The following is a 26,771-nucleotide window of genomic DNA, read 5'->3' as shown; positions in this document are numbered from 1 at the left end:
ACGTGACGCAAGCACGATGGCCCCACCCCTCATCGCAAGCGCGGTGGCTCCACCCCTCATCGGGAGAGAGTTGACGGAATTTAAACTCGGCGGCCTGAGATGACGTAAAAAGCTCGCGCGGCACTTCAGTGCCCAAAGCTTCAGCGGGAGAGGGTCGTGGCATCCTGGCGTAGCAGTGATGGTGCGCTGCAGCTGCGTGTTCTTCAGAAAGGTCCGTGACTGACGTTCCCCAGCCTGACTCTTAAGGCCTTAATACCTCGAGCCTCGGTTGAGGGCTCAGACTCTCCTTCGCTCCCCTCTCTACCCACTTTTTCTTTCTCGAGGCCTCTGCCTTGTCCTTTCAGCCTCTCCAGGAGTCGGGCTTAATATGGGAGGGGTGGGAAGGGTTTACCGGGTTAGCTTGGACTCATGTTTGTTTACGGGAGTTTTGGGGGCGGGAAGGTTTCAGGTTCCTCTGGCGAATTAATATGCACGTGGAGTGAAAATGCTGGGATACCTACCGATGCCTTTTCGACCATTTGGTGTGTGTAATGTAGGGGGTATTTTTTTTTTTTTACTACTTAAGTTTTAGGTAATTATAATCACAGCCTGTTCATACACACACACACTACCTCTAGTGCGTTGTTTTTAAGAACGAAAATAAGTATTGGTTTGCCCGCTTGCAAGGTCAGTTGTGCTGTGCGGGTCTTAGAAGCCTTTCTGCAAAATAAATGTATTTGCTTCAAATTTAAAAATTTTAAGAGACTTACTAGTAATGTTACTTGATAGTAAGTCAGTACTGTAATTTGGCCAGCTCAGCAGGAGATTGAACCAGCGAATTTGTTTTTTGTTTTCAATTTTTATTTATAAAAAGGAAACATTGACAAAACCATAGAATAAGAGGGGTACAATTCCACATAGTTCCCACCACCAGAACTCTGTATTCCACCCCCTCCCCTGATAGCTTTCCTATTCTTTTTTTTTAAAAAAATTTTATTTATAAAAAAGAAACATTGACAAAACCATAGGATAAGAGGGGTACAACTTCACACAATTCCCACCACCAGAACTCTGTATCCCATCCCTTCCCCTGATAGCTTTCCTTTTCTTTAACCCTCTGGGAGTATGGACCCAAGGTCATCGTGGGATGCAGAAGGTGGAAGGTCTGGCTTCTGTAATTGCTTCCTCGCTGAACATGGGTGTTGACTGGTCGATCCATACTCCCAGCCTGTCTCTCTCTTTCCCTAGTGGGGAAGGGCTCTGGGGAAGCGGAGCTCCAGGACACATTACATTGGTAGGGTTGTCTGTCCAGGGAAGTCTGGTCAGTATCATGCTAGCATTTGGAACCTAGTGTCTGAAAAGAGAGTTAACATGCAAAGCCAAACAAATTGTTGAGCAGTCATGGACTTAAAGGCTTGAATAGTGCAGATGAAGTGTTGGGGGGGAAGGGTTCTTCCATTTTGTTGATAGCTAGTAGGCATATTTTAGTTATATTTCAAAGGGCCTGTAGCTATACTAGTGTTGGTTTTTTTTTGTTGTTGTTGTTGTTTGTTTTGCTTGAGCCTGAAATCTGATATGCAGATAGATCCAAGTTACTGTCTGGGGAGATGGTGTCATGGCTGGGAAAAGGACCAGAAAGCTGGATCAGGGAATAGAGTAGCTCCCTAATATGGGGAAGTGGTATAAATGTTGTTGACTGTAAGCCCCATAGAATTGATGTGATCAGGGGCCCATAATTAGCTTAGGAGCCTGTGTGACCTCTGCATCCCTCTAGATCTGAGCTTACATTCTGTGGTCATGAATAGGAACATTCCAAGCTGTCCACTTCTGACCTATCTTCCTCAGGTGTAGCATAAAGTATGTTGCCTCTCCTCCCTTTGGAGGATGGAACATTCTCTACCATTGTTGATCCAAGTTGAGAGCAAGATCCTATGGGGGCCCACAAAGGGGTCAGTTTTGTTGTTCCTGACAGAAATGACCGGTAACAATGGAGAGAGGGATTTATTCGAGTTCTAGGCCCATCAGGTCTGTCTGGGAATCTCAGGACTCCCCGATTAGGGCCCCAGATGCTAATCAGCGAATTTGTAGCATCAGGCCTGAGAGTCTCTTTGCGTAACCATTATGTTATCTCCCCAGCCTTGGCCATTGCCTTATTATGATGGGGGGGGGGGCTGTTTGTGTTTAGAGATCATCCCACAGGACCTTTTACTTGCTAAGCAGGCACTCTACCACTGAACTAGATCTCTGACCAGAGATAATCTTTTTTAAGTTTGGTTTCTGATATCTCTGAAGGCTCTAGATTAGTTTGGTGAAGAAAAAAAGGGCCATACATGGTATAGAACTTTAAAAGCAGGGTTTTTAAAAAAAAAAAAAAAAGGATAATTTTTATTGGAAGAAAGACATGATTGCTATATTTCTGAATGAGATACTCAGTTCAGCTCTTTTTTTTTTTCCCAGAGAATAGGTAATCAACATGTATTTGGATATATGAGATAACTAATCCTTCATCTAAAGAAGAATAACATTTTTGTGGATGAATTTGATTAAAGGCTGCTTGTAGTCTTTCTGCCATCAACACTCTCAATGAATGCCGTTTATAAGAATACTATTTTTATACAAAAGATGTACTTTTTAAATTGATTTAATAATGATAGACAAGACCATAGAACAAGTGGGGTACAATTCCACACAATTCCCACCACCAGAGTTCTGTATCCCATCCCCTCCCCACCCCTTCCCTCCCTTGCCCTTCATTGGAAGCTTTCCTATTCTTTATCCCTCTAGGAGTATGGACCTAGGATCATTATGGAGTGCAGAAGGTGGAGATGGGCGTTGGCAGGTGGATCCATACTCCCAGCTTGTTTCTATCTTTCCCTAGTGGGGCAGGGCTCTGGAGAAGTAGGGTTTCAGGACACATTGGTGAGATCATCTGCCCAGGGAAGTCAGGTTGGCGTTATGGTAGTATCTGCAACTTGGTGGCTGAAAAGGATTAAGACAGAAAGCAGAACACATTGCTTAATAATCAGGAACCTAAAGTTAAGAGTATAGCAGATGAGATTTGGGGTCTTCATGTTGGAAGAAGCTAGGAAGTCTATTTTAGGTATATTCGAAGTGTCCCGTAACTTTACCAATTTTTGCCTGAGCCTGCTAGCTAACATGCAGATGGGCTAATGGTATTGTCTGGGGAGATGATGTCAGAGTTGGAAATAGGACTAGAAAGCTGGATCCGGGAAGAGAGTAGCTCCCAAATATGGGATAAGTATATAAATATTGTTGACTGTAAACCCCATAGATTTGATCTGAAGTCCGTGTTCAGCACAGGAACCTGTATAACGTCTAGGTCCCTGTAGGTATGAGCTCATATGGTTATAGCAAGGAATATCCTAGGCTGCACTTATTTCAGGACCTGTCTTCCTAGAGTGATAGAGTATGTTGACCCAGCCTCCCTTTAGAGAGTGGATTAGTCCCTACTGTTGTTGTTTTACATTGAGGGCAAGGTCCTGTAGAGGGCCACAGGGTGGTCCACATTGCTGTTTTGATGGAGATGACCAGCAATGGTTGAGAGAGGGATTTGTTAAGAGATCTAGGTCCATCATAGCTATATGGCAATCCCAGGACTCCCTGACTAGGGCCCCAGATGATGGGGTGACCTGGTAGTGACCGAAAGAGCTTTCATTACAGTATGTCAGTCTCTTGCCCTTATCCAGCTTTTGTAGTCATTTATCTGAAAAAGTTAGTTTAAGAGTGATTGAGATAAGATGCACTTCTGACCAAACCTCTCTAAACCAAAGATTAAGCTTTCATCCTAGAGAAAAGTTCTGTATTTCCCCTTATATTGCTTTCATTTGCATATACAACTGAAAGCCTATTTGTATTTTTATTAGTGAGTTAATATTGATTTACAAAATTATAAGATAACAGATATAATTCCACACCTTTCCCACCACCGGAGTTATGTGACACCATTCCCTCTGTTGGAACTGTATTACTTCTTCCAAGATCACAGATAAGGATTGGCTATTATTTCTGTAACTATCTATATATACTTCTATACATTTGCCCATTTTTTTTCTATGGTGTTGCCTTCTCTTCCTTTCTGTGTCACACCTACTATGTCTGGGTATCCTTCCCCTCCCTACTTTTTTAACTGTATTAGTGACTTAATATTGATTTATAAAATTCTAAGATAATAGGGATATAATTCCACACCATTCCCATCACCAGAGTTCTGTATCCCATTCCTTCCATCAGAAGTTACAGTTGTTCTCCCATGGTTGCAGATATGGGCTAACTATTGTTTTTTGTTTTTTTTTTAATATTTATTTATTTATTCTCTTGTTGCCCTTGTTGTTTTATTGTCATGGTTATTATTGTTGTTGTTGTTGGATAGGACAGAGAGAAATGGAGAGAGGAGGGGAAGACAGAGGGGGAGAGAAAGATACCTGCAGACCTGCTTCCTTATGCTGGTCCTTGTGCTTTGCACCACCTGCATTTAACCTGCTGTGCTACCACCCTACTCCCCTAACTATTGTTTCTTTAACTGTCTTTATTTGTGTATATTTGCCTTTAATTTTTTTTTTTAATGGTCCTGCCTTCTCTTTCTAAGTCACATCTACACCTATTGATACTTCTCTATGTTCTTCCTTTTTTCTTTTCTCTCTGGGTCCAGATGGAGTTAAGAGTTCAGAGCCCTCTGGTTATCTTCCCCTATAATTTCTCCCCCCACTGGGAGTATGGACCAAAATTTTTTTTGGGTTGCAGAATGTGGGAGTTCTGGCTTCTGTGATTGCTTCTCCACTGAACGTTAGTATGTCAGTCCATACCCCCAGCCTATTTCTGCCTTTCCCTAGTGAGGTAGGTCTCTGGAGAGGTGAGGTTCCGGGACACATTGGTGAGGAAGTCAGGATGGAATCTTGATAGCATCTGCAACTTGGTAAAGCCTATACTTTGAATCAGCACTTTGTTTCTGTCTATTGCAATCCATTGCAGTAACTATCCTAAAGGGCTAGTAATTGTGAATATTAAGAATTTGAGAAATTACTGTGGGGCTGGAAGATTACACAATGGATAGAGCATGCTTGAGGCTCTGAATGCTATCCCCATCACAATTATCCTGTCAACTAAAACCTTAGGAGCAAATTATGTATTGAGGGCTTCAGCTAGAAATTAAATACAGATCTTGCCTTAGTTACTTATATCCTGGTGGAGCTCTCCAACATAGTAGATGTAGAGATTATCCAACTTAGATGATAAGTAGTAGTTAGGTGATCACCCAGGAGTGTAGTTTAGATTGAAAAGTGAGCCAGTGTCAGAGACCTTTAGAGGGACAGAACATCTGTAGTTTTAAAATAAAGGAAAATATCTCAAGAGAGAAGATAAGAAAGGTAGAGTAGACCTGGTGAAATTTGGAATACACAAAGTCATTATGGAATGTGTTGTAGAAGTTGAGTGACAACAAAGCTGTTAAGTACAATTGTTATATAAAGTTTCTCTTTCTCTTTTTCTAAAGTATGGAAACTTCGTTGATAACCTAAGACTCTTCACCAGGGGAGGAAGTGGTGGAATGGGTTACCCTCGTTTAGGTGGAGAAGGTGGAAAAGGTGGTGATGTCTGGGTTGTGGCCCATGACAGGACTACTTTAAAAGGACTTAAAAGCAAGTATCCTCAGAAAAGATTTGTGGCTGGAGAAGGAGCTAATAGTCGGTGAGTATGTACTGAATAGATTTAGTTCATAAATTAATCCCTCCGGGGAAGAAAGTGAAAAGATGAAAGTTGAAGTTAATTATGTTTTGCATTCACTTGTAACTGTAAAAGTCTATAGTATTTGTTTCAATTCTAGTGAAAATGTGATATCACAGTACTATAGAGCACCCTTGGTCCCATTAGTGGTGCTCCAGTGTGGTGCCAGAGCTGAACCCATAGCTGTCAGGCTGCCGTGGCTCCCCCAAAGTAATGTGATTTATCAATGGAGATTTTCAGTGGAAAAGTAAGGTTGCTGAATTTGCTGTCTTATTCTGTGTTCAGATTAGTGGTGCATAAAAGAGTATACAGCCTCAACACACCACATAGGTAGTGCCACAGTGACATCTGAGGAAGCTCTGGTGCTGTGATCTGTCTGTCTCTGAATGATGAAGTCAGCCTGGAGCAATGAAATCATGCATCCCATGCAAGGCCCCAGCAACAACAACAACAACAACAACAAATCAAACAAAATAAAATGATTAATGTCAGTAACCTGTAATTCTCTCACCCAGAGATAACCACTATTAAACAATTTTCCTATGCTTTTATACATAATTAATTATACAAAATTAATTAATTATAGATAGATAAATAAAATGGGGGGACATAAAAATGAAAGAACAGTATTTAACTTCTCTTTCCATATCAGGAAATTGTTCAAAATGCCTACATAGTAAATGTTATTATTTTACTTTATAGTCAAATACAATAAATATACTTTTGTATATTCACCTTGTTCACTTTTATAGCATTTTTACAGTAAATCCCCAGAAGTGTAGTTAGAAGTTTGTACTAATTTATTCTCTTGAGAATAGTTTTGAAAGTAGTCAGATACTCTAGAATAAAGTATTCTTATTTAAAGTTAGGTGCGTGCGTGCGTGCGTGCGTGTGTGTGTAAGGCACTGGGGCCTCACTGCATATAAAATTGTACCACCTGGGTCAATTTTTTCTCTTTCTTCTTCTCCTCCTCCTCTTTCTTCTTTTCATAAAGGGAGAGAATGACAGGAGGGATGGAATTATCACCATAGTACTCCACCATCCCTGAAGCTACCCAGTTGTTCTGGTGCCCCATTTTCTTTTCTTCCCTCCTCTCCCCTCCCCTCCCCTCCCCTCCCCTCCCCTCCCCTCCCCTCCCCTCCCCTCCCCTCCCCTCCCCTCCTCCTTTTCTTTCCTTTCCTTTCCTTTTCTTTTCACCAGAGCACTACTCAGCTCTGGCTTATAGTATTATGAGGGACTTGGGACCTCAGAGCCTCTGTTTGCATACCATTATGCTATCTCCTCCTGCTCTGTGTGGTGCTTCTTGATGTCATGTTTTTGATTTGTTATTAAATAGATTTTTTCTGTTTTTCTAGTTTATAAGGTAGCAATGATTTTTTTCAGGCCTATGATATTTTAGCTTTGAGTTAAAATGACTTCTTGGTTTGTTTGATACCTGGAGTTATTACTTAATATTATTTTTATTGGGATATGGTGATACAAAATGCAAAGAAATAATGGATACATTTTTCTTTATTATTTGTTCATTTAGCCTCTGCTTAAGAACTGGTTGCTATTCATCTTTATAACCATTACATTTGCTTGAAGCCCGAGTCATTTTTACTATTTTAACTTAGCTTGATCATTTTTTGTAGGGTTAGTGCACTGAAAGGCTCCAAAGGAAAAGACTGTGAAATACCTGTACCTGTAGGTATTTCAGTAACTGATGAAAATGGTAAAATTATAGGTAAGTGTACATTTTATTTTAAGGTTGTGACATAAGTGCACATTTTTTAGTATTGGTTAGATATTATGAGGAATAGCTCTTGAGTCCTAGGCTTTTTAAAATAATTAAGTAGTCCTGCTATTTATAAAAGCATTTTATAATTTATCATTTTATTTTTATTAATTTTTAAAAATTTATTATCTTTATTTATTTATTGGATAGAAATAGTCAGAAATCATGAGGGAAGGGGTGATGGAGAGGGAGAGAGAAAGAGACACCTGCAGCACTGCTTCGCCACTTGCAAAGCTTTCCCCCTGCAGGGGGGGACCAGGGGCTCGAGCCTGGGTCCTTGTGCACTGAAATATGTGCTCTCAACTAAGTGTGCCACCACCCGGCCCCTTATTAATTTCTTGATTGGGGGATTAGTGGTTTACAGTCTACAGTAAAATACAGTAGTTTGTATATGCATACCATTTGTCAGTTTTCTACATAACAATTCAACCCTCAATAGGTCCTTCTTTGCCATTATGTTGCAGGACCTGAACTCTCCCCCCACCACAGAGTCTTTTACTTGAGTGCAGTGCACCGACTCCAGTCCAAGTTCTGCTTTGTGTTTTATAAATTATTTTTTATATTCTGAGAGGTAGACATGAGAGCACCATTCCATAATATATAGCATCGAATATTGAATTGTGGGCCTCACACGTGCAAGGAATGAACTCTGCTGCTACCCCTCTGGCCACTAATAAATATCTTTAAAACTTTATATAAAAACTGTTCAAAATTAACTTCTAGCTTTAAGATTATGTTAAAGAGCTCCCTTAAGATATGAGGTAGAGGAGGTCAGGCAGTAGCATACACATTACCATGCATAAGGACCTGGGATCGAATCCCTACTCCCCACCAGCAGGGGGAATGCTTCACATGTAGTAAAGTAGGTCTACAGGTGTTTATCTTTCTTGTTCCCTTTTTATCTCCCTCATTCCTCTCAATTTCTCACATTCTTAACCCGCTGTGCTGCTGCTGGCCCCCAGTTTCTCATATTCTTATCCAATAAAATGGAAAGAGCAAAAGAGGTGATGTAGAATGCAGGACTTGCAAGCATGTGGTCATGAGTTTGATCTCTGGTACCATGTATGTTAGAGTGATGTTCTGATTCTCTCATTTTTTAAAAAAGATTTTATGTATTTATTAGTGAGAAAGGTAGGAGGAGAGAAAGAACTAGACATCACTATGGTAAATGTGCTATCAGGGCTTTAACTGAGGACCTCATGCTTGAGGTTCCAGTGCTTTATCCACTGCATCACCTCCCAAGACCACTGATTCTCTCATTATTAAATCAATAAAAAATCTTAAAAAAATAAAATTGGGTTGAGGCATATTCAAATAGCACATACATTACTGCTCTGGGTGAAGATCTAATTTCAAGCTGCTGGTCCTCACTTGCAGGGAGGAGTTTCAAGAGTGGTAGATGAGTGCTGCTCTCTTCTCTATTTCTCTTCCTGTTTCTGTCTCCTACTCTCTATCAGAGGGAAAAAAAAAATCGGCTTTTGTAAACAGTGTAGTCCTATAGACAGCAAGCATCAGTGATAACCCTGGTAGGTGGGAGAGAGGAAAGGAAGGAAGGAAGGAATTCTAAGGTTGGAGAGAGCTCACCTGGTAGGATGAATGTCTTGCTATTTGCCTAGCCCAGGCTTGAAGGTTGGGTCTAGTACTGTAGTATCTCCCCCACCCTCATCTAAATGAGGGAAAAAAAGCAGCCTAGGGGGAGTCGGGCGGTAGCGCAGCGGGTTAAGCACACATGACGCAAAGCACAAGGACTGGTGTAAGGGTCCGGGTTCAAGCCCCCAGCTCCCCACCTGCAGAGGAGTCAGTTCACAAGGCGGTGAAGCAGGTCTGCAGGTGTCTGTCTTTCTCTCCCCTCTCTGTCTTCCCCTCCCCTCTCCATTTCTGTCTGTCCTATCTAACAACAGTGACATCAGTAACAACATCAACAATGTCAGCATAATAACCACATCAGTAAAATAACAAGGGCAACAAAAGGGAATAAATAAATAAATATTTTTTAAAAAGCAGCCTGGGAGCTGTGAAAATGTACATATATGAGGCCCCGGCTCTGAAATAAATATGTAAAATAAATAAAAATAAGATTAGATTAAAGATATAAGTATTTGTTTTTAAAACATAGGTAATCTCTTCCACTGGTTGCACACATGGAAATCAGATTCATTGCTTAGCCTTTCATATTTGTAAATTAGATTTTTTTTTCTATTTCTTTCTACAAGAAAAAAAATGGCATTTGTGATTAGCTTCACTTACTAATCTTTGCTCTAATTTATTTTTATTTTTTAGGAGAACTCAATAAAGAGAATGACAGAATTTTGGTAGCTAAAGGAGGTCTCGGTGGTAAATTACTTACAAACTTCTTACCACTGAAAGGCCAGAAACAAATAATTCATCTTGATCTAAAACTTATAGCTGATGTAGGCCTAGTAGGGTGAGTATCATTACTATTTTAATACTTTCAGAGAGATTGCTTATGGGTAGAAAATAAATGTAAATGGTAATCTGGAGCCAGCCTTCTTTCTCATTTATGGAATGTGTGCACAGTTTGTTTACATTGAGAATACTACTAAATGCAGTTATTTTTATATTTCCAACATAGGTTTTGTTTTTTGCTACCAGTGTTATTGTTGAGGCTTGTTACCTGTATGACTCTACCACTCCTGGTGGCTTTTCCCCCCTTCTTTTTTCTCATAAAGATAGAGAGATGGGGAGAAGGGGTTGGAGAAGAGGGTGGGAGAGTAAGAGAGACACCTGTAGTACTTTCTCATGAAGCTTTACCCCTACAGATGGGGACTAGGACTTGAATTTTGGTCCTAGTGCACGGTCGTGTGTGCTCTGCCAGGTGTTTCACTGCCTAGCCCCCAACACAGAATTTTATAGATGCTTGTCAAGGAGAATAACCTTCTACTTATTCCTCCTTTACCCTATCACTAGTCTCCCCCAACACTACTTCAATAACAATCATACTTTTCACCAAATCTAAGAATTAGTTTTGGTGTTTTGTTTTTCTGAGTGCGTTTGGTTTATTTGATTATATTTTACATATGACTGAATCCATTTTTTTTCCACTTATCCATTTCCTTACCAGTGGATGCTTAGGACACTTGCATGTCTTCGCTAATGTAAATAATGCTACAGTGATCATGGGTGTGCTTTTGAGGCTTTTTTTTTTTTTCTCCAGATAAACACCTGAGAGTGGAATTAATAGATCATATGGTAGCTCTGGCTTTTGGAATATTTAAAGAAAAAAATTATTTTCCATAGTTCCATACCAACTTATATTTTCATTTATTTAATAAATTAATTGAAACTAATCTGAATGAAATTTAGGAAAACCATCTCTTATATGACCCTCTCCGTAGATTCCCCATTATTTTTATGCACTATGAGTTGAAATTTGTTAAACAAATCATGACGATGACAACAACAACAACAAAAACCCGCCACACTGGAAGGACATTTGGTGCTGTACTATATGTCCCTTGCTCTGTATCTGAAAATATGGCCTACAATGTGTTGGTATGCATGAGACCCCTTCTGTTTCATTTGGTTTAAATCCCCCCTGCTTAACACTATTCTATTTACATAACCACTTCATTCTATTTACATAACCACTGTTAACAAGTTCCACCCTCCCTCCAGGGCATTTGTGGTTCAGTGATAGGATTCTCGCCTAATCTGCCCCCTCCTTGTCACACTCTGATTTTTACCAGTCACTTTTCTCTCCACCCTCTCTATGTCACATCCTGTTTCCACCCTACTTGGGAAGTATATATAAAGACAGCATTGTGAGTTTTATAGTACTGTACTTTGAGTTTAACTTAGCTCGTCTTAGATTATGCTGCGTCCTGCATGAATAAAGAGATACTGCCTACAACCCAGCCATGAGTCCCGGGTCATCTGTTACCCGCCAGTGAAGCCAGCCCGGAGAAAACAAGCTAACCCGTCGAAAACAACATATGGCGCCTACAACGTGGGACCGGACCTGTGCAACTCCCAGATAAGTGAAGACTTTGCTTACCTATGCACCATGGTCTTCTCTTCTACTTATGAAGAGGTTTGCCAAAGCCTCTATTGTTTCATCATGAGACAGTTACTCTGTCTCTGGAACATTTTACTCTGGGCCACACTTCGGTTCCCTGACCGAGAACTTTGGTTTCTTATGACTGGGATCATAGAGCTTGGGAGATGCACGGAGATTTCTCCTTGGACTTTCTGGATTCCCTCTCTCATGTTTCCCGAGGAAAAGAACTACATTTTGCTCCGGGCCACAGTTTGGTTCTTTATGACTGTGATCGTAGACCTTGGGATATGCATGGGGATTTCCCCTGGGACTTTCTGGACTTCTTCTCGAATGTTTCCCATGGAGAAGGACTACTCGAATTTGAAGAACATTCTCGAGTACCCTGGCAGTTCCCAAGTATGGAGACATGTGGTTAGTTCTACTCTCCTGATTGGATTCTTTCTTCGATGGGAAGACACTTTTAAAAATGGGTGCCTGAAGCAATCCAGCAAGAACAGTCAGAAGCACCCTAAATGGAATTTTGAGGAGCTTTTTGGACTAGGACGCCCTCCGGGGATTCTTAATCCTACATGGTGAGATCTTGATAATCTGGTTCAAGTTGCGTTTCGTAAGAGAATGATTTGAATGACTGAATTTTTGTTTGACATTGACTTAAAAAAAAAATGCTGGATGCAGCCATGATTTCTAGAGACATCCAGAAACAATCCAAAAAAATTGTTTTTTCCCTCCTTTGATTTCTCTTTTACGTCTTGACTTGAATCTGAAACGTTTAATCCTGAAAACTGTATGAGTTATGGGTGGGGCAGATAGTGCAATGATTATGTTAATTATTCTCATGCCTAAGGCTTTTAACCGTGGTTCTTCTGTTTACCTTTCCACATTTTATTGAGTTTAAAGTGTTTTAACAACCTTGAAATGATACTAGAAAGGACTTCCAATTATAATGGAGTTATCAATGATAGTAAACTTCTAATCTGCTACAAGTTTTGTTTGACAAGTAAGTGAATTTCAGCTGTCAAGTCTTCACATGAAAAAGCATCTACTCAAATGGAATTCCCGGAAATCCATTTGGACCCCTGTTCTCTGACATCGCCCCCGGAAACCAATGATGTGACCTGGCACGACCTGAAGAAACAGATTCACAGACTCGAAAGCTCACTCTCTACAGAAAAGCAGAATTCTGGTGGCCAACATTCCCCATCGAGACAGACGTGCAGCGTTTCATCCTCCGGCATTTTCTTCTGTGGTCAGCTACTTTGGACTGACACCTCCATCGGACTTACTGGTACACACAGCTGTGTTTCTCAAAGACTAACTTCAGCCAATTGCCTTGAGACGTTATAGACCATGTCCCCTCGCCTGCAGGCTCTGTCCCAGAGGCAGAAAACTCCCCCTCCTTATTAGGTTATGCCCACAGAGGCATGAAGCGCCCCAAGAGGCAAGAGATGCCCACAGAGGCAGAAATCGCCCTTTGAGGCAAGAGATGCCCCCAGAGGCATGAAGCACTCCCAGAGGCAAGAAATACCCTTTCGCCTGCTAGGCCTTGCCCTTTGAGGCAAGAAAAGCTCCACTTGGCATCACACTGGTTATTGCTGCTCGCCTATTTTGTTTTCCATGTCATAGGCCAGTTCTTTTGAAAACGCCTGTACAATATACATTTCTGTTCACTCCGCAATGGCCATTAGTTAAAAAGAAAAGGGGAATTGTTGGTATGCATGAGACCCCTTCTGTTTCATTTGGTTTAAATCCCCCCTGCTTAACACTATTCTATTTACATAACCACTTCATTCTATTTACATAACCACTGTTAACAAGTTCCACCCTCCCCCCAGGGCATTTGTGGTTCAGTGATAGGATTCTCGCCTAATCTGCCCCCTCCTTGTCACACTCTGATTTTTACCAGTCACTTTTCTCTCCACCCTCTCTATGTCACATCCTGTTTCCACCCTACTTGGGAAGTATATATAAAGACAGCATTGTGAGTTTTATAGTACTGTACTTTGAGTTTAACTTAGCTCGTCTTAGATTATGCTGCGTCCTGCATGAATAAAGAGATACTGCCTACAACCCAGCCATGAGTCCCGGGTCATCTGTTACCCGCCAGTGAAGCCAGCCCGGAGAAAACAAGCTAACCCGTCGAAAACGACAACAATGGTGCAGCCTTAGCTTAGGAGGGGAAGATAGAGGAAAGATAGACACCTGCAGAATGCTTCATCATCTGTAAAGTAACCCCCCTGCAGGTGGGGGGCCAGAGGCTTGAGCTGGGATCCTTGCACTTAGTACTATATGTGCTTAGCCCAGTGCACTCCTGCCAGGCTCTCTAGTAATATTAGCATTTGTTATAATATATTTTTCTTTCTCATTTCAGATTTCCTAACGCTGGAAAATCCTCATTATTAAGTCAGATTTCTTATGCAAAACCTGCAGTTGCAGATTATGCATGCAAGTATAATTTGTTGTGGATTTTAATGTGTGCAGATAGTTGTTTTTTCTGTCTTTCTATTTTACTTAATAGGACAGAGAAATTGGTGGTGTGTGGGGGGGGCTGGCGGGGGGAATGTCCTTCCTGCAGGTGTGGAGCTGGGGTTTGAACCCAAGCCCTTGTGTACTCAACTAGTTGTGCCATTGCCTGGCCTCCAAGTGGAGATAAATTTTAAAATATTGATCTTTTTCTGAGTTTGAATAAGATGCCAGCTGTAAGGGCAACCTTAGTTGTTAGAAAACTCTTGCCTGTAGGCTGTATTCATTTGCTGTCAGTCTTTTAAATCTCTAATTCTCAACAGTTTCTACTTTTTGCTACATTCTTAGATTGTTGCACTTATTTCCCTGTTGCATATATTTGTTTAGTATAGCTATGATTTTATGAGCACTTACTGTTTATTGACCACTGTGATAAATACTAGAAAGGCAGAGATAAATTCTTTGATTCATTTGTTAAATAAGAACCATAGAAGGGAGTTGTGGAGTTAGAGAGATTGCTAAGCAGTAACAGCAACTGTTCTGACTTTTATTGAACTTGCAGACCTGGCGGGGGTGGGGGGTGGGGGCATATGCTATCAATGAAAATAAAGAAATGTATACTTATTTTTAAAATTAATTTGTTTGATAGAGAAAGAAATGGAGAGGGGCTCAGTAGAGAGGGAGAGAGAAAAAGAGACACCTGCAGCACTGCTTCACTCATGAATCTTCCCCCCCCAGCAGTGGGAGACCAGGAGCTTGAACCCATGTCCTTCCACATTGTAGTATGTGCAGTCAGTCAAGTATGTCATTCGCCAGCCCTCTCCCTGTGTAGACTTCTATGGCAGAGCATAGGTGACTGCTGTAGACTTTTTAAGGAACTGTGGTAAGAATATATATGAATTAATCAGTGACAGACAGTGGAGGTTATTTGTCTTTCAGTCAGAGGTAATAGCATATACCCTCTGATAGGAGACAGTGGATTTGTGTGTCTCTGGAACAGGAGGGACTCAAGATGTGAAAACATGTTATAGGCAGTGCAGTGCAGACTATTTGATCTTAAAAGCAGTCGGTAGTCTTATCTTTACTTTCCAAAAGAATCAACATGTAGTATAAAAATGGATTTTTATGATGCATAAATCGGTCTAGGAAGAACAGTGAGCCACTGAACTGGCAAAATAACTCACTTGGATAGTATGCTGCTTTGTCATGTATATGACCCAGGTTTAAGCCTGATTCACAGGACACTGAAGGAAGCTTCAGTGCTGGTGACTCCCCCCCTCCCACCTTCTTTGTCTCTGTCCTCTACCTGAAAAAGTTGTCACAAAGATTGAATTTCTGGTGTTGACCAAGGAAGGCAAGGAGGGAGAGTACAAATTCACTCACAGATGGAGTAGTAGAAAACTAAATTGTGAGGCCAGGGGGTGGTGCACCTGGTTGAGCGTACATGTTATAGTGCACAAGGACCCAGGTTTGAGCCCCCGGCCCCCAACTGCAGGGGGAAAGCTTCACAAGATAAAGCAGGGCTGCAGGTATCTCTGTGTCTCTCTCCCTCTCTATCACCCCCTTCCTTCTCGATTTCTGGCTGTCTCTATCCAAATAAATAAATAAATAATAAAAGGTAATTTAAAAAAAGAAAATTTTAAAAAGAATACTAAATTGTTTCTCACTCTCTAACACGTTTACTATATTATTTAAAATGCAGTAGAGGGACTGTGAGATTCACTAATTTGATTAGATCTATGCATATACAGATTATAAAATTCTATGTTTATCTTTTTCTAAGTACATTATAAATAACAATAAAAATTGTTTCTTCTATTGAGAATATGATCTGAATTAAATTATTTACAGAAAATATTTGTTTTATACATAATGCTAAGATAACTTTAACTATATTTCACTTTAGCTTAATGTATTGTTGTTTTTTTCTTTTAGTTACAACGTTAAAGCCTGAACTTGGGAAAATTATGTATGATGATTTCAAACAGGTGGGACTTTAAAAGCAAGCTATTTGCCAAGAAATGAAAGTATTTAAGGGGTTGGGCAGTGATGCACCCAGTTGACCACTCATGTTAACAATGCACAAGGACCTGGTTCAAGTCCCCACCTGCTGAGGGAAATTTCATCTGCAGTTGTCTCTATCTCCCCCTTTCATCTCCATTTTTTCTCTGTCTCTATCCAATAAATAAATAAAAATATTGATTTAGGTAGTTGGACTTTATAATACAGGAAAAGTAGCCAGACTTATAGTAAGTTAAACTATGATCATATGAATTTTACTGAGCACTATTGAACTGTTTCATTATCTGCAATGTAATTTGTTTCTTTCAATGATTAGGTTCAATTTGTCATTACATCTACCTTATCTGTTTAATCTCTTCGAGTCCTCATTGCAATTTCATTTTTATGACCATATTTTATTATTAGTTTTCATTTTCTAAGAACATTTTCCTAAAATTTATAGAAGTGATTTTATTCTTTTTTAATTGAGTGAATACTGTCCTCATCTAACTATTAAAAACTATTTTTTGACAGTACAATGAACATGAGGCCCTAGAGCCTCAGGCATGATTTTTTTTTGCATAATGATTATGTTACGAGGTAAAGTAGAAGAATTTTGCCCCCCCCCATTTATAGACTCTTATATATCTGTTACCTTTATATCTGTTACTCTTTATATCTGTTACCAAATGAACTGCATTTCTCTGAAAAACAACTATTGGATGATTTTGCTCACATGTGCTATATAAAGAATTGAAACACATGAACATGATTTTTAAAAAATGCAGCTGAAATGTCTCTAAGACTTTGTGAGACCCAAAGTGGTTGGTTATCCCAGGGCAAGGGCAGAGGGTGTCACAGAACTTTTGTGGTGGGTGTGGGATAGAACTATACCCCTGTCACTTTATGACTTTATAAACCATTATTAAGTCACTAAGATAAATTAATAATAATAAAAAGAACAGCTATGATAAATGAAACCTTGAAGTTAAACCTTTGGTGTGCAGAATCTGGTCATTTGTAGTTAATGTAAATTGTCTAGATAAATACAATGCATAGTGAATCTTGAAAGCCACCAGTATAGAATCATGGTTAATAAATAACTCTTGTCATTTTCAAAAGGAATATAGCAGCACTAAATCCTTTACTTTTTAAAGAATGACCAGTAATCCTGGTAGAATGTAAATAGAAAAATAACAATGAGGGTGGGGGTAGATAGCTCCAAAACTCCAGGTTCAATCCCCCACACTCAGCCAGAGCTGAGCAGTGCTCTGGTTAAAAAAAAAATATATATATATGGGAAGTAACAATGTCAGATACAGATAGAATGAAACTATAGGAGTAGAGGCCAGGAGATAAGTCACCTGGTATGTATACATCACCATGTGTGAAAAACCAGGTTCAAGCCCCCAACCAAATGGGATCAGTACTCTGAGAGGAAGTTTCACAGGTGGTTGAACAGTGCTGTGGTATCTCTCTTTTCTCTCCCTCACTACCCCTCTCCTATTAATAAAAAAAGGAAGAAAGTGTTGAAATTGTACAAGCAGGAAGCCCCACAGAATTCCTGGCTGTAAAAAACAACAACTACAGCCTTGCAGGAGTATACTTAGTAAATGCCTATTGGTATAATATTCTTGTAAACTTCCAGGAATTCATATTTAAAATTTTGAAAAGTACATAGTAAACAGTATAATTTATGAAATTCAAAAGAGTATGTAATTAATACATGTTAAAGTGAACCATAAAATTCCTAAATAAATTGTTAGGTTAATAAATAAAAATGACACTCTAGTTTCCTTTTTATAAGATTTATTATTTTTTTATTTTTATGAGATAGAATTTCACATGGAGTGATAGAAATCAGAGTACACAGTTCCAGGGACTCAGCCAGGAACCTTAGACATGCAATTTCTGCTTCCTACCAGCTGAATTCTAGTTTCTAATAACAGTAGACTTTGACTCTTTTTGTACTTTTCTTCATTTCCAGGACTGACTTTTTCATATATTGGACTGTTAAAAAATCACGACATTTCTTCCTTCCTTCCTTTCTTCCTTCCTTCCTTCCTTCCTTCCTTCCTTTTTTCTTCCTTCCCAAAGCACTATCAGCTCTGGCTCATGGTGGTGCGAAGGACTGAACCTAGGACTTTGGAGCTTCAGGCATGAGAGTCTCTTCGCATAACCATTATGATATCTACCCCCACCCTTGACATATTTTTATGTGCAAAAATATTCCATGATTTTTCTGACAGTCGAATACAAGCTGGTCTTGAACTTAGGTCATGTGTACGGCCTAGCAGGCTACTTCCCAGGTGGCCTATTTCACTGGCCCAGCATTTGACTCTTAATACCTTAACTTCAATATCAAGATCTCTTGACTTTTTGCAAAACTGTTGTAGTAATCATAAATTAGGAACTGTTTCTATTGAAATGTCATTAAAATTTCAGGATGCAGCTTTTATATATTATTATTATTATTTTTATCAAATCATTTGACTTTGTTTTAGATATCAGTAGCTGATCTTCCTGGCTTAATAGAAGGAGCACATATGAACAAAGGAATGGGTCACAAATTCCTCAAGCATATAGAAAGGACCAAACAACTACTTTTTGTTGTAAGTTAAATGAATGCCAGTGAAATGTTCAAATGAATATAAAAGTCAGTTTGCCAACATGCTTTCATAGTAATGAGATTTAAAGATAAAATATGCTTTTGTTCACTAATCCTTTCTTAAATAAAAAATTTAAAAAAAAGTCATCAACAAAAAAAACAAACAAACAAAAAAAATATTGGCATATGTTGCTCTATTAAGTATGTAGATGGGGGGTCAAATACAGTAAATAGTCTTCATCTGTAATATAGGGGTGCCAACAGCATTGTTTATCAGCTATATGTTTGCCCATAATTATCAAGGATTGATCCCTTAATATTTTTATGTGCTCTTATGTGATAAAGTTTTCTTTCCCCTTATGTTATTGATGATAACTATGTATGTATATATATGGTGGCTATGGTATAAATTATCTTATATTTCTCATTTTATTGACTGCCACTTTATCAGGATAATGGTAGTTATAATGACATCTCATTTTCTTGGACTTATTTTGAATTAATAAATAAAAACTAAATGGTTTGGGACTGCTTATTTATTTTTTATTTTCATTGAGGGGGTTAATAGTTTACAGTGTATTCATTGGCACATGGGTGTAGTTTCATTATGCACCAGGACACTACAGTTCTCTTTTATTCCTCCTTCCCCCTTCTTTCCTGGAGTCTTTCGCTTCGACGCACCATGTCCAGTCCATGTTTAACTTGTTCTCCCTCCCTGTCTCCATATACTAAGTCCCATTTATGAGTGAGATCATTTGGTATTTGTCCTTCTCCTTTTGGTTGATCTCACTTAACATGGTATCTTTAAATTCTCTCCAAGATGATGCAAAGGAAATGACTTTGTCATTTTTAACAGCTGAGTGGTATTCTTCCGTGTATATATACCACAGTTTTTTTTTTAGCCACTCATCTGACATTGGATATCTGGGATGTTTTCAGATTCTGGGGATAACAGATTGTGCTGCCAAGAACATAGACCTACATAGATCTCTTCTGATAGATGTTTTTGTTTCCTTTGGGTAAGAGGAATTGTGGGTTAATAGGGTAGGTCCTTTCTAGTGTTCTGAGAAATCTCCAGACTGCTTTCCACAGTGGCTGGACCATTTTACACTCCCGTCAGCAGTGCAGAAGTGTCCCCTTTTTCACTACATCCCTCCAGTATTTGTTGTTTCTGTCCTTTCTGATTTATGACATTCTCACAAATGTAAGTGGTATCTTATCATTGTCTTTATTTACATTTCTCTGATGATCAGTGACTTTGAGCACCTTCTCATTGGGAGTTTTTGTTGTTGTTGTTTGTTTGTTTGCTTTAGTGTAACAGAACTAAGCTACTTCAAAACAAATGTTTAGCTGTTGTCCTTGTGTTGAATGTTCTTACTACCTTTCCTTTTTTTTTCAGGTTGATATTTGTGGTTTTCAACTCTCCTCCCAAACTCACTATAGAACAGCTTTTGAAACCATAGTACTACTTAACAAAGTAAGTTTTCTGTTCTAATGTGTTCTACATCTTGTCTAATATGTAGGCATATAAGATTATGTGAATATAATAAACATTTTTATTCACCTCTACTTAAAATGTTTATGTATTTATTTATGAGAAATAAAGAGAATATTTTTTTAAAAAAAAGTTTTTGTAAACTCTAATCTCTTCCAGAACTTTGCTGAGAATGTAAACCAGAAAACTGGGTGGTGATTTTTTTTCTTTCTTGCCATCTACATCAAACTATATCCTAAATCTTTGTGGAATCTATCTACTTGTCTTTTTCTACCCTGTTACAGTCATCAACAACCTTATTCATTGGAATGTTGTAAGCCTCTTCCGAACCACTGTCCCATTTCTTTTACTTCATTTCTCATTTGCCAGATAGAGTGTCTTAAAAAAAAAACAAAACCAAAAAGGGCCTGGGCGGTGGCACACCTGGTTAAGCACACACATTACAGTGTGCAAGGACCCAGGTTCAAGCCCCTGGTCCCCACCTGCAGGGAGGAAAGCTTCGAAAGTGGTGAAGCAGGGCTGCAGGTGCCTCTGTCTCTTTCTCTCTCCATTTCCCCCCTCCTCTCAATTTCTCTCTGTCAATTACAAATAAACAAAAATGTTAAAAAAAAAAACAAAAAAACTGATATTTGTTCTTTGATTAAAACACTTTCCTTGTCTTCCATTGCTAGTAGGTTAAAGACTAACCTGAACATTATTTATGATGTCTGGAAGGTTGGCTCTACAGTTTGTCTGTCTCTGCCCCAGCACCCATCATCTTTATAGTTTGGATGTAACAATATGATTTAGTTCTGCCACAAAGTGTCATTCACTTCTGGGATTTTATATACTCCCATTTCCTTTGGCCTGTTTTTTCCTGTCATGAATACTACTGCTATAGATATTGTATATAGGTTTTAGTGCAACTTGCTTTTATTTAGCTTGAATGTAAAATTGTGTTCAATATTTTGAGAAATGGCCAAACTTTTTTCTTTTTAAATATTTATTTATTTATTCCCTTTTATTGCCCTTGTTTTATTGTTGTTATAATGTCGTCGTTGTTGAATAGGACAGAGAGAAATGGAGAGAGAAGGGAAAGACAGAGAAGGGGAGAGAAAGACACCTGCAGACCTGCTTCACCGCCTGTGAAGCGACTCCCCTGCAGGTGGGGAGCCGGGGGCTCCAACCGGGATTCTTTTTTTTTTTTTTTTTTAATTTTTTATTTAAGAAAGGATTAGTGAACAAAAGCATAAGGTAGGAGTGGTACAACTCCACACAATTCCCAACACCCAATCCCCATAACCCAACCCCTCCCATGGTAGCTTTCCCATTCTCTATCCCTCTGGGAGCATGGACCCAGGGTCGTTGAGGGTTGCAGAAGGTAGAAGGTCTGGCTTCTGTAATTGCTTCCCCGCTGAACAAGGGCGTTGACTGGTCGGTCCATACCCCCAGTCTGCCTCTCTCTTTCCCTAGTAGGGTGTGACTCTGGGGAAGCTGAGCTCCAGGACACATTGGTGGGGTCTTCAATCCAGGGAAGCCTAGCCAGCATCCTGGTGGCATCTGGAACCTGGTGATTGAAAAGAGAGTTAACATATGAAGCCAAACAATTTGTTGAGCAATCATGGATCCCAAGCTTGGAATAGTTCCAACCGGGATTCTTATGCCGGTCCATTAACGCTTTGCGCCATGTGCGCTTAACCTGCTGCACTACCACCTGACTCCCATGGCCAAACTATTTTCGAAGTGGGTGCACCATTGCACCTTTTTTATAATCCAAGTGAAAATATATGAAAGTTCTAATTTTTCCACATAAATGACAACACTAATTATCTGTTTTATTAATTTTAGCCACCCTAGTAGGGATGTAGTTTTGGGTTGCATTCTCTAGTAACTAATGATGTTAAATTTTTCATTTGATTGTTATCCATTTGAATGCCTTTGGAGATGAGTCTATACAGATTCATTTCTCACTGTTGAATTGGAATTTTATCTCTTTTATTGATGAAGTCTTTATATTTTGTATACAAGTCCCTTTTCAGATACATTGATTGAAATTTTTTTTCCCATTCTGTAAGTTATCTTTTCTCTCACTCTCTTTTTTTCATCCCTTGATGCACACATTTTTAATTTTAATGAAGTCTCATTGGTTTATTTTCTTCTTTTTTTAGTTGCCTAGGGCGAGGGAGACAGCTTAATGATTATGTGAGGCAAGTTTTATATCCAAGGCTCCAGGTTCTTAGGTTTAGCCCTTGGGACCACCATAAGCCAAAACTGAGCAGTGCTCTGGTTAAAATAATAATAATAATAAGAAGAAGAAGAATGATAATAATAATATAATAGCAACAGCAGCAACAACACTTTTTTTTTAATAAGAAACCATTGCCTAATACAAAGGTTTACCCCTGAACACATCTACTTTTCTCTTAGAATAGTACAGGAATAGTATTAGATTGTCATACATTTCTAAATTTCATCTTTGTGCTTCATAGAAGTTCACAAATTTGTATTTAGCTCTGGTCACAATACCACATCTGTGTCTTAAGGTAATGTGAACTAAAATACACTATTACATGATAAAAGCAGGAAGTTTTTTGTTTTTTTTTTATCTCCTCTGCTAGCTGCTAGCTAGTTTTGTGACTGATAAAATTGACTGCATCTCAGAGATATGAATGGCTTTTAGATTACCCAAGTCTATCAAGAAAATGAAATTACCAAGTAGAAAGTTTATATTGATATCTTAACAAGATTTATTTTTTTATTCTTTGAATTGACAGGAGTTGGAATTGTACAAAGAGGAACTCCAAACAAAGCCTGCACTCCTGGCAGTTAATAAAATGGACTTGCCAGGTGCCCAAGATAAATTTCATGAACTGATGAACCAACTCCAGAACCCTAAAGGTAAACCCATTCTTCATTTAATGACAAGTTTACTGAATACCTACTCTGTGCATAGAGCGCTAAGTGCTGTAATCAGTGGGAAACTGATTGTTGCTAGTTTTGAAAAGAAAAAAGTAGAGGCTAGGGAGGTGCCTCAGCAGGTAGAATATAGGACTTAACATGTATGAGGCCCTGAGATTGATCCCCAACATTGTATGTGCCAGAGCAGGTACTTTGACTCAAAGATTACATGCCGTAAAAACCATTTATTTATTTTTCTTTTGAGGTGACAGTGGTTTATAAGAATATATTTTAGAAGTAAAAAACCACACCTCTTAAAAATATAATACTACACCATATCCAGCCCACCCTCCCTTAGCATTTCCAATAAGACAAATTTAGTGGCAGTGAATTTCTTTAACTGTTGTTTATAAAGTTTGCTAACTATAAAGATGCAATTTGTTTTCTTAGCAATCTCGTGTGGGTTAATTAAAGTCAAGTCTGTTTTTCTGCCAGGAGTTAGTGCTCATGATACATTTCTCTCACTCTCCAGCTAAATCTCTTACTTGCTGAGGTGGGTAAGCTCTCCTTACAGAACTTGCCCTGGAAGTCTGTTGCTATGAAGTCTGAATATCAATATGGTATGCACTAACACTGTTCTCAGCAAAGTCATCAGGATGCAGCTGTCATGACTTCCACACAGTTTGTAATCTGTAGTTTCTTGCCTACCATTGCAGTGTTGTTAAGAATACAATCATAGGGAGTCAGGTGGTAGCACAGCAGGTTAAGCACATGTGGCGCAAAGCCAAGGATTGGCGTACGGATCCCAGTTTGGGGGAGTCGTTTTACAAGCGGTGAAGCAGGTCTGCAGGTGTCTTTCTCTCCCCCTCTCTGTCCTCCCCTCCTGTCTCCTATTCTCTCTGTCCTATCCAACAACAATGACGTCAATAATAATTACTACAACAATAAAACAAGGGCAACAAAAGGGAATAAATAAATATAATAATAGTAATAAAAAAGAATACGATCATAATAGGATTGGATACCAAGAGTTTACATTACGTCCCCTGCTCTCCAAATTAAAGTTCTGCATCTTAAGAGATCTCTTCCAACTGCAACTTACTGTCTTGGGAGTGTGGGGGGTGGGTGGGAGGGTGTGCTAGGAACATCTTTGGGGGTTGGGGGAATCTCTCAATGTCCTTGCTGCTTGTACTCTGATCATTTGCTCCTGCTGTTAACTTATCTCATCACTATGCCATCTTCTTTCTTCCATCCAAGTACTAACCAGGCCCGACCCTGCTTAGCTTCCAAAATCAGACGAGATCAGGAGTGTTCAGGGTGGTATGGCCATAGATGCCATCTTCTTTCTCATTGCCTTAGTGGCAGAGATGAGGAAAAAGTAAAAACTCTTCCTGTACTCAATGTCAATATGAATCCTAGCACCTGAGATAATTCTGTACACAGCTCAAAGCCACTTATGTACCGAAGCAAGCTAGAACATTACAAATAATGAATTACATTATTTTAAAAAATATTTATTCCATTTTGTTGCCCTTGTTTTTTATTGTTGTAGTTATTATTGTTGTTGTTAATGAGTAAGACAGAGAGAAATGGAGAGAGGAGGGGAGACAGAGACAGGGAGAGAAAGATAGACACCTGCAGACCTGCTTCACCGCCTGTGAAGTGAATCCCCTGCAGGTGAGGAGCCAGGGGCTCCAACCAGGATCCTTTCACTGGTCCTTGAGCTTTGCGCCACTTGCGCTTAACCTGCTGCTCTACCGCCCAACTCTCTGAATTACATTATTTTTATAGAAAGTCCCCCCCCCCGGGGAATTATATTGCCATGTTTATTAGCACCCCCCAAAAGAATACAACATTAATTCTATAAGAACGTTATCTTCTCGTGGTCCGGGAGTTGGTGCAGTGATAAAGCTTTGGACTCTCAAGCATGAGGCCCTGAGTTCAATCCCCGGCAGCACATGTGCCAGAGTGATGTCTGGTTCTTTCTTTCTCCTCCTATCTTTCTCATTAATAAATAAATAAAATATTTTTTAAAAAAAGAACGTTATCTTCTGTAATACATCTAAACTTAAGTCATCATATTTAATTTGGTCTGAAATGTTTAATTCAACAAATATTAAGCATCTGTCATGTGCCAAGAACCTTGCCATTGTCATTAGCAAAAGCCACAGGCTCTAAGAGCTTGTAAGCATAAAAAAAGGAATTATTAATGCTGCGTTTTCACTTCCTTGGTTTACAGATCAAACCACTAGCAGTTTTTGACTTTGAAAGACAACATGAACTAAGTTTTCTGTTCTCCCCCCCCCCCCCCAGATTTTCTGCATTTGTTTGAGGAAAATATGATTCCAGAAAAGACTGTGGAGTTCCAACATGTCATCCCCATCTCTGCAATTACTGGGGAAGGAATTGACAAGTTAAAGGACTATATAAGAAAATCTCTAGATGAACAAGCCAACCAAGAAAATGATGCATACCATCATAAACAGCTGCTTAATTTACAGATGACTAATGCAGCATCACACAGTGAGCCACCATTGACGAGTGGTGTTATCATGCCCCAATGATGCAGTTTACATCTATTAAAAATTTTATTTAAATTTTCTTCATTTGAAAAGTTTTTCCACAAACATTTCTTTTTGAAGGCTGCTACCAACCTGGACACATAAACTGTCATTCAAAAGCTTTTAAAAGTTGTTTTGCAATAAGAGCAGTAAAAATGAGAGCTAAAAATGACAGCTAATAATTTCATGGCCACATAGACCTCTGCATCTGCATAAACGATTTGTATCTATTGCTGAAGAAAAAAAATTATCACCACACTTACAATAGTATGTATCATCATGTTCCTGTACTTAACATACCTCTAGGGGCTTGGAGATTGACTGTTAGAGTCCGTGCCTTACCATATATGAGACCCTGTATTCAGTTTTTGATGCCATGGAATTACTATAGAGGAAGGACAGTGAATTGTGTGTGTGTGTGTGTCATTATCATCATTCTCTCTATAGAATAGAGAATTCTTTCCTATAGAATAGGAAAATTGGAAGAAGGAAACTGTTTAATAGTATAATAAATTGCATGAGAGATGTCTAGTGATAATTGGGTGTTTTTTTTTTAATATAGAGCCACAGGGGGCTAGGTGGTTACACACCTAGTTAAGTGCTCACATTATAGTGCACAAGGACCCAGGTTCAAGTCTCAGCTCTCCACCTGCAGGGGGAAAGCTTTGCGAGTGGTGAGGCAGAGTTGCAGGCATCTCTCTATTTCCCCCTCCCCTTTCACTTCTGTTTTAGCCAGTAATAAATTAAAAAAAAAAAAAAAGATAGAGCCACACAGTGAAAGTGATTACAGCATTGAAGCTTCCTTCAGTGTGATGGGACCAGGCTCAAGGCTAAGTTGTACACATGGCAAAGCAGCATACTATCCAAGTGAGCTGTTTTGCTAGTTCTCTGGTAAGGTGTTTTGTTAATTATATAAAAAGATTACCTAGAATATTATTGATTTGATATTTTAATATTAGTATTATATATAAATAATGCTTTAATATATTTAATAATTTAAGCAGTTGTATATCTAGTTCTATTTAATTTAGTTCTCTCTTTGAAACTCAGAACCTTAAATTTGGACTTTTGTTCAAACAATAATAAAGTTTCTAATATAACAGAAACTAGCAGATAGTTAATTGGAAATTTGAGATTTTGCTTTTTTTACGATTTATTCCCATAGAGCTTTTTTCCTTTTAAGTGGAAAAAAAGCATTGGGGCCTCACATGTGTGATACCACTATCAAGTGGCCTCCACAGACCAATTTAATTATT

The 26,771-nt window shown here is 39.0% G+C and overlaps 1 protein-coding gene across 1 annotated transcript; it reads left to right on the top strand.

Moving 5' to 3' along the window:
- The first annotated feature begins 55 nt into the window (after positions 1-55).
- Positions 56-25,555, top strand: GTPBP10 (GTP binding protein 10). Its single transcript, XM_007530228.3, has 10 exons — positions 56-211; positions 5,489-5,682; positions 7,353-7,444; positions 9,776-9,920; positions 13,882-13,955; positions 15,909-15,961; positions 18,479-18,586; positions 19,982-20,059; positions 22,831-22,954; positions 25,268-25,555. The coding sequence occupies exons 1-10, from the start codon at positions 179-181 to the stop codon at positions 25,516-25,518; spliced, it is 1,152 nt and encodes a 383-aa protein (XP_007530290.1). The 5' UTR covers positions 56-178; the 3' UTR covers positions 25,519-25,555.
- Positions 25,556-26,771: the final 1,216 nt, after the last annotated feature.

Source organism: Erinaceus europaeus, chromosome 8, assembly GCF_950295315.1.
Source record: "Erinaceus europaeus chromosome 8, mEriEur2.1, whole genome shotgun sequence".
Lineage (NCBI taxonomy): Eukaryota > Metazoa > Chordata > Mammalia > Eulipotyphla > Erinaceidae > Erinaceus > Erinaceus europaeus.
This window is presented reverse-complemented; position numbering and strand designations above follow the sequence as displayed.

Excerpts from the sequence above, each read along its gene's own strand:
- GTPBP10 (XM_007530228.3), top strand. The coding sequence starts at position 179 with ATGGTGCGCTGCAGCTGCGTGTTCTTCAGAAAG. Across the intron at positions 9,921-13,881 it reads GCTGATGTAGGCCTAGTAGG|ATTTCCTAACGCTGGAAAAT; the intron begins GTGAGTATCATT and ends TTCTCATTTCAG. Across the intron at positions 20,060-22,830 it reads CCATAGTACTACTTAACAAA|GAGTTGGAATTGTACAAAGA; the intron begins GTAAGTTTTCTG and ends TTGAATTGACAG.